This window comes from Aythya fuligula, chromosome 3 (genome assembly GCF_009819795.1).
Source record: "Aythya fuligula isolate bAytFul2 chromosome 3, bAytFul2.pri, whole genome shotgun sequence".
In the NCBI taxonomy this organism is placed as follows: Eukaryota; Metazoa; Chordata; class Aves; order Anseriformes; family Anatidae; genus Aythya; species Aythya fuligula.
Window position 1 is genome coordinate 103,339,078 of NC_045561.1, and position 8,425 is coordinate 103,347,502.

The 8,425-nt window shown below is 42.8% G+C and overlaps 1 protein-coding gene across 1 annotated transcript in view; it reads left to right on the forward strand.

The window, feature by feature from the left end:
- Positions 1-3,907, forward strand: part of TAF1B (TATA-box binding protein associated factor, RNA polymerase I subunit B) — a 49,041-nt gene extending 45,134 nt beyond the window's left edge. The window contains exon 15 of the mRNA XM_032185772.1: positions 3,228-3,907. Within this exon, the coding sequence (XP_032041663.1) occupies positions 3,228-3,399 (172 nt within the window). The 3' untranslated portion in view covers positions 3,400-3,907. The remainder of the gene's footprint in view (positions 1-3,227) is intronic.
- Positions 3,908-8,425: the final 4,518 nt, after the last annotated feature.

The window sequence follows — 8,425 nt, forward strand, 5'->3', positions numbered from 1 at the left end:
GAAATCAACAGCCACAGTCACATGGCAAGAGTAGCAGCTGGATAGAAATACTCACTATGCTTCCGTCTCCGTAGGATTTTAGAAACTTTTGCACCACTGCTCTTAAGAGAATGGGAAAGCTTCCATTCCTCTCTCCTTTGAGCCCCAAAAAGCATGGAAAATGTTGTTTCTAAATCACTCTTGCCTTTTTTTTTTTTTTTTTTCTGGTGGTCTTAATCAAAATTTAATCGTAAAATTAGCACTCAGAGTTCAGATAAGTAGCTAGTTAATGCCTTCAAAATATATCCAAAAATAAAATGACTGGGAATGAAAAGGGCTCGATCGCTACTTCCTCTAAGCTGCTTTTGCAAGCAGATTGGAAAAGTAAAGTAAGAAATCTGGGAAAACGAAACGTCTCGTGCTTATTATTAAGAATGTTTAGAGTCCGTCTTTACTAGAGAACTGTCCCCAAATCCCAACTTTCCAAATTAAAGGGAATTTGTTTATTTATTTAATTGTTCAACTAAGGGTATATCAGAACAACGATGCTATCTGTTAGTATAGTCATTTACTTTGAAGGACCTAACGAGCCAGGAGAATTATAGCCCAGCTTAGCCAGCCTTGTGCAAGGTTATATGAATATTTCAGTGTCAGCCTAGTTTGTGTCACACTTTTCACTCATCCCTTAATACCTTCCACTTGTGACAAATTCTGCAAAAACTCATGAGTGCAATGTGGGTTTTTCTTTTTTTTGTTTTGTTTTGTTTTGTTTGTTTTTTTTGGAAAGGAGGTCGGGTACATTAATGTGAAATGAGTTCTCATTTGTGTGTTCTTCAACATGTGTTGAACGACATCTTAAATCTGTATCTGCTATACACTTCTGAATGTCATGCTAGAGAGAGCAATAGGCCCTACAAAATCCTAGCAATGCATTCCTGATTTTTAAAACATTAAATATTCCCCTTGAAAATAACTGGCTTTCACCTGTATGCAGTCCTTTCTTTTAGCGGATTTATTTGCTTATCTTTATTTTCCTTTTCACATTGCCTTTCACATATCCACCGTGACAGAAATGGGTTGGAATAATGTAAACACAGTGTTATATTACAAGAGCTTCGGTTGTATGGATTCATTCTTTTGTATGAATAAGAAGCTTTTTTTTTTTTTTGCCTCCCCCCTCCTTTTTTTAAGGGAGGAGAGGTAATAATCCTTTTTACCACAAATTTGCGTAAATCTTATATAGACATGGAATGAGTGGATATTTCGGTGTATGTTTGCGTGAATAATCTTCTCATGCAAAGTCTGTTTTTAAGCCTGCATTTTCATATGTAATGTATTAAAATGTTAATGGCAAACTGTCATAGCCTTCATAAAGCAAGATTTGAATTTAAATTCTTACCGGTTAAATTTCCCATTATCTCATTTGCAATGCAAGTAGTTAATTATACACCTGACACTTAGTTAACTTTGGAAAATAACATCTACTCCCTCAGATATGGGGCTTTATCCTCTGCAAGTGTGTGTATGTGTAACAGAACGAACAACGAAGATATCAATCCTCTAAAAATCAGCGTGGTCCAACTAGGACTGCTGGAATGCTTTAGTCGTAGGACTGAAGTGCAATTCCAGTGTGGGCAAAGCTGAGAGTGGTAAACTGAGGGGTAAAATGTTTTTACATGTTCATTTCTTGTAGAGCTTTAATTTTTAAGCTCAGTTCTAAATTACTTGGGTATATGACTGTTTTGAGCTGATGTATGGTAAAGTGTTATGTGTGCAAAGTGTTGAGAAAAATAGATGGGCTTTGCCCTTATTACATCTAAATTTAAAATCTCTTGGAATTTTTTTTAGCTCTTTAGAGATGCTCTTAGTGTAAATAGCACAGAAATAGCTATTTCTTGGAGTTGTAAGTGCTGAAACGTGGGGTTCACATGAGGCTGTCACAAAATGCTTAAGTTTGTATTGGCCAAAAAATGGAGATTTGGTTCAACTGACACCGCTTATGAGTGAAGCTTGAACTTAGCAAAGCTTTGGGTGGGGTTGTGGAGCCAGCTGGATCCTTCTGACACTGCTGAAAGGAGAAGCTGAAAACAGTTTTTGTAAGAGGTTGCTGGCAGCTTTTGGGCAGCACGAGGACAGAATCTGTCGGGCAGCCCATGGGACCCACAGTGTGAGAGACCTAGTTTCAGATTCCCAATCTGCCAGGCTTCAGAAGGGTTCAAACAAAGCCTTTGCTCCCCGAAGTGCGACTTTCATGGTACTCCAGGATGGGTCTATCTGTTCCTCCAGTTTGAGGTAAAATGTAAATGTTTTTTGGGCCAGAGGGAGCGAGCAAATGACTCTATAGTCTAGTAATTAGCACACTTGCCCATAAAAATTGGGACAGACAGGTTCCAGTCCTTGTTCTGGTGAATATTTAAGACCGCTGCTCTGAATCAGACAGAGGGGAAATTTAAACTCTGCTTCTCCACATCCCAGGGCAACACGTAGTAAACCGGAGGCTGCATAGGATTTATACGGTGAATAGCACCTGGATCCTCATGTGAATGTAAAGTGGTGGGTTGTTTTAATTGAAGCAGCTGGATTTTATGCTTCTTTAAACTCTCCGTTCTTAATAAAAGCAAATCTGGGCTTACCAGGTTATTTTTCCAGCCCAAATTGCTGAACCAAGCAATAGTGCTGCTCCTGAGCTATCTGTGCTGTGCATTCGCCGTCATCTTTGGTTGGGTGTGTTTGGTGCTTCTTACTAGCAAGCCCAGTCTGCTGTTCTCATTACACACCTGAGCAGTGAAACTCCTCATTTCCCTTAAAATTGTTGCCACAACGGCTGCAAAATAATTAAGCAGAAGGCTGCTATAGCACTAATTATTTTTTGTCAACACGGCCAACGTATGCTCCAGTGCTTCCTATATTACTCCAGTGGCGTGAGCTTAGCTTTCCTCTCGTGTTTTTAGGCAGGTGTTCTGTGTTTAGCGCGCACAGGCAGCGGACAAGAACTGGATGGGTTGCCATTGGCAAAAAACACATCTCTCGTCTGGTGCGGGATGATCCTAATTCATAGGGCAAGAAGCTATGCGAGGTTTTAATTTTTTAATGCTCCTGTACCATCTCTGACATGTCTTGGGCCAGTCCTCTAAGTTTCTTCTGGACAGAACTGACACTGTAGACAAGAATTGTGACTGAGGTGGTTGATAAGATGTTGGAGTTTTCCTCTAAGTAGAATTTGATAGATTTCCTTTCTTTCTTTTCAGGTTGTGCGGTCATCTGGCGCACTACAAAGAAGTGGACTTTCCCCAGAGTTACCATTTTGTGCTAAGGCTGTTCTCCTTTCTTCTGAGGATACAGCCCTCTTACATCCATGAAGAGGTGTGTGTGATAGAACACAAACTTTTTAATAAAAAACTCTCCAAAAAGCCAAAATAAAACACAGGCCTAAGGAAGTAAAGAGACTTAAACATAATAGTATTAAAGCTGTGTGAATTGGTTTGATCCCGAACCAGGGTATCACATCTACACTGCCAGTGTTCCTGTTTCCTGCACAGAAACCTTCAGTTAAGGTCGTAGCGCTGAGCTCTGCCACTGCACTGCAGCTGTAGTGTCACTTCGTCCGTAATTTAAGTCAGTCACTGGCTTCCAACTGGGAGAGTTACCAAGGAAACTGTTTACCAAGATTTATTTCCTCGCTTTGCAACAGAGCCAACAGGAAGCTATGAAATTGCCATTTTTTTCCACATAATTTTACATACTTCAAGCGTACTGGACAGCACGTTGGCACCTAATTGCATTGTGAGATTTTGCAATTAAAATGCTACCTTTTTTTTTTTTTTTTTACCGACTTGTATGACGGCAAATGTATTTCTAGAAAGTAATGTTTACTTTGTTTTGAAATAGCGTGTTAACAAATAAAAGGAGCAGGTGGTTGATGTTTTCACTGCAGTGAGTTGTTTAGTCTTTGTTCCTACACGGTCTGTTCTGGAGCGGTTCTGGCACTGCTTTCAACATTTCTTTGCATCCTGAGTATCTCCCAGTCGCTCCTTGTGCCTGAGCCTCTCATTCAAGCCAACGCCTTCTGGGTCCGTGTCCCACTCCAGCCTTCACAGCTTTTGCAGCTGCCTTTATGCCTGGAACTCCCCATCCTTTTTGTCATACAGCAATAGCTGCCAGGTCCTCCTGTCATCCTTCTTTTGCAATGCTACTCTCTTTTGAGCTGCACTTCATTTCTTCTGATCGCTTCGTAATGCAGCAGCTTGTGCCGCAGCCATTCTACCCATTTCTCATGCTCAATCTTATTTATGCACTGTGTTTTCCAGCTATCCCAGACAATGTGTAAATGAAGATGGGTGCTACGACTACATTAAAGACACCATAACACATACATATGTTGAGCAGAGATATGTTGAGCAGATACACACACAGCTGAATAATTCTGCCTCCGGTTGAATGAAATAAAATTCCCTAACTCCATCTGTCAGCACAAAGTACAGGAGTTGCCAAATACACTTGATCAATCACAAAACCACCAGCTGTTCCCAGGCGGTACTGTGGACAAGACAAATGCTGTCTGCAGACTTTTTTTATTTTATTCTATTTTATTTTAGTAATAGAACTTTCTTCCTGATCAAGGCTTGGGCTTCAGTGAGATGTAATCCGAGAAGGTAATCAGCTCAGTGAGTAGCCTAAGTATGATGGAAGGGTTTCAGATTTGTTGCAGTTCAATCTGTGAAACTGTTGTCTAAGAACTGGGAGCAGGTGAATGAATGAATGATAGGAGAGGAGACGTGCAGCCCTACCCACCTGAAGCAAAGCGATGAAGCAGTATTTCAAGCACAGGTAGAGCAGACAGGAATGTGTGGAAGGGAGGGCGGGCAGGCTATTAAAAGTAAGTTGTAAGAGTTATTTGGAAATGCTGGCAAGCCACGAAGGCTTCACAGGCTCAGTGGAGTGGAACATAGTGTCCTGATTGGAGGTGGCAGAAAAGATACTGTTTGGGTGGAAGTTTTTACTTTTTTAGACATTTTAAGCAGTTCTTGTAGAACAGGGATTTAGAGCAGTGGTCCCATAAAGTGACTGTGATGTGCGCATGAGAAACTATGCTTTTAGCAACACAAAGCTAAACAGTGTTTGGTGAGGGGAAGAGTACAGGCTGAGTTGTTACTTGTTGTCTGTGTTAAATGTTTGCTAAGTGATACAATTCATCGTATATTGCCACATTGTGCTAGCTACCTCAAGACTTGGGACATCCCTCGAACTGATAATTACATTATGGAGTCAGAATGTACCAATTTGAAGCAGATCTCGTGTTTGTATTTTAAAATCAGCTGTTATTTATTATGCTTAACCTCACCTGAGCGAATTACTGAAGTTTGTAAATATTTAGGAAAATTATCCTTTGTTCTTGTTCTGGGTAAGTATTTGTGTCAGTTAAAAATCGACGGAAATGTGAAAGCATTAACACCATGTATTAACAGCGCTTCCTCAAACTCCTGAAAATATCCCATTCACTTTACTGTAGTATTTGCTAAAGTTCTGAATTACCTATCTAAAAGACACTTTATATACATAAAAGCTTACTTTAATTCAGAAGTCTTCATTTGAAAGACTTGTGCACTTAATTATAGGTACACCTTTCTTTTAAAACTACTGTAGTAGTAAAATCTCAGCTTCGTAAATTAAAAACACCGTCCTCATTGTTCCATCGTTACAAATGTAACAAAGCTCCCTTAGATGTTAGAATAAATTAAAGTTGTACTTTAATAAACTGGAATAGAGCTCGCAATTAATCATCAGCAGCTCTGTGCCTTCTGGACACATGGGCGAAGAGGCAGATTGAAAAGAAAAGGGCGTGCCTCTGAAATACTTCGTGGTAGTTCAATCCAGCTTAATCAATCGGCACTTAGGCTCGAGCAGTGGTGTTTACGAAGCTGACGAGCCACCGGAGTGCCTTGTCTTCAGTGGATGTAGCCGAGCTCTCTGGGGACAATCGCTTGGGGTCCGGTTAACACGAGCCCGAGGTGGAGCTGGCAGGTGGCTGAGGGGCAGGGTGTCTGCCGCAGCACAGCAGTTCCCAACACCTCCTCTATCTGCTTCTACCTCGCAGCTCCTTTCGGTAACCGTTTGCTGAAAATGGCCAAGGAAAGCTCAGCTTTCTGATACGGGCCTTGTTGTACTTCTTCCGAGGGAAATTCAAGCCTCCAAGCGAGGTTAAAACCAAGTGTTGTTTTTTTTAGATTGAAATTTTAAAACATCTATTGAGAAGATTTTGAATAGTTGACTAATTACTAGCTTAGACAAAAGCGTATCAGTTATTCTGAGACCTTGATGTGCCTTCCAAAGTGAATTTAGTCTTTTCCCAGTTTGCATGTTATACTTTAACATGCTGGTTTGTTGTTTGTTTTGTTTTTCCATCAAGAATACAAATGTAGCCTTACTTTGAATTTCCTTAAATAATGCAACCTTTCTAGTGATTCCTTGGAGAAATATGACAGACGTCTAGTTTTCTTTGAAAGTTAGTCTCCAACAGAATTGGAATTTCGCTGTCTTTTCGCTGCCTCAGTGTGTTTGCATCCTCAATATCTGCCACATACCTGTTTTCTTTTCAATTTTTTTTTTTTATCATTTTCCAGACAGGAAGGAGAGATGTTTGACTTTCTCCTGAACCTCTTATGCTGAGCAAGGGCCCTGAGCCTGATTTAGCAAGAGAAGTGAGAATCAGCAAGGTTACGTGCCTGTGAGCAATCCTAGTTCAATATATTGTCAATAGTGTGCTGTATGGGTAATTAAATCTTTCCTAGCCTATTATTTGCACGTCCCCTGGAACAATGGTGTGAAGGAGATTTGGGCAAGCTTTGTGCAGCGTTGCAGGCAATGCAATGAAAACTCACTGCTCACAACTTCCCGGGAAGCTCCAAAGTCTCTGCCTGACTGCTTAATGCTGGCTTTTCTCCCTTTGAGGATGACCAAGATTTGCTGATGGGCCTGGAAAGTCATCGTAGGGTGTTTATGGAAAGCTGTCAGCAGGATGTTTTTGCAGGGCCAGCTGGGAGCAAAAGGGCTGGGACCCACAGGCCTGCCGGGAAAGTCTTAAAGATGTGAAGTCCCTGGGTAGCTGTCTGCACCGTGGCTAATCCATCCCTTGGCTGTGGCAGGCTGAGTAATTCTTACGCTGCTTTAGAGGTGTAGAAGAGTCAGGGTAGCTTTGTTCATGGAGCCTCATATTTTGATCCAAGAGCACGAAGGGAATGCCAAGCTGTGGGGACGGGCAGAGATGAAAGCTTCCCTCAGTGCTGCGTGCGCTGAGGGCTGGCAGAGCGCGGGATGACAAATGCTGGTGTCCTCACGTGAGGTCGTGGCTGCCCTGGTCCGACTGCTCGTGGCGGCGTTTGGAGAACCAGAACACTCCTCCCCGCTCGCCAGCATCCACAGCCTGCCTCTGGCAGCAAAGCAGGCGGTTCTAAAAGAAATTACAAGCCAACAACTCTGACAGCCTCATGTGGCTGCTCCGTCCTGGAGAAGCGATCTGGATCCCATCCCAGACCTCCGTGTTGTCCTAGCAGTGGCTTTGCTCATCCAAAACTGTATCGCAGTGCCCCAGCAGCCGAGTGCAACCTGGACGCTCATCGGCGCAGTGAGGTGTGCTGCTTCGGCACAAGCCCGTGACAAAACATGTTGTTGGCTGAAGGGAGGCTCGTCCCCGAGCTCCGCGCTGTTTGCAGCTCCTGGCTGGGCAGCTGAGCGCTGGCTGCGCTGTGGAGCAAAGCGGATTAGGCAGAGGACAGCGTGCAGGCAAAGAGCTGCACGCGCTGTGCCCTTGCTACATTGCCCTCACCCCGTATGGCAGGGTGTTTGTGCAAAGGAGTTACATCCAAAGGAAGTGCTTTATGGGTTTGGGGAACGTTCGGTGAGACTGGCCAGCCAAAGGTTTTATTGCCGGTATAAAATCCGAGCCTTCAGGTTGACTTCTTTTTATGTGTAGGCTACTGCAAATTTGGTTCATTTATGCGGTAGGCATGTCAGAGCAGAGCTGCGTCTCCTGGCCCTGAACAGTCTGCTTTCTGCGAAAGGTTTCTGTGTTATCTTTAAGGCTAATTGCCTTTAAAGGGGAAATCTGATTTTTAAGGAACACTGGCAAGATTGCATATAGGGGTATGGCTGAAAAGCCAACTGTTTTGCTTTCACTTTCCTCTTCTGTATTTCACGCTTTGAGCTTTCATTTATTTCTTGACTCCTTTTTCCCCATCCTTTTCCACCTTCCTTTTCCACGGCCACTTGTCTGCCTCTTCCTTTCCTTTGCGCCTGCTTTACCTCTCTTCCTTGTGAGCTCATGAACTTTCTGCCTGGGCTTTTCTCTTTCTTTTCATCCCTTTGACTCCTTTGGGTTACTTTTCCAGCTGTATCATCGGCGACCGCATGGCCTAATGCAGAAAAGAAGAGCTCACCTGGTGGGCTGTGC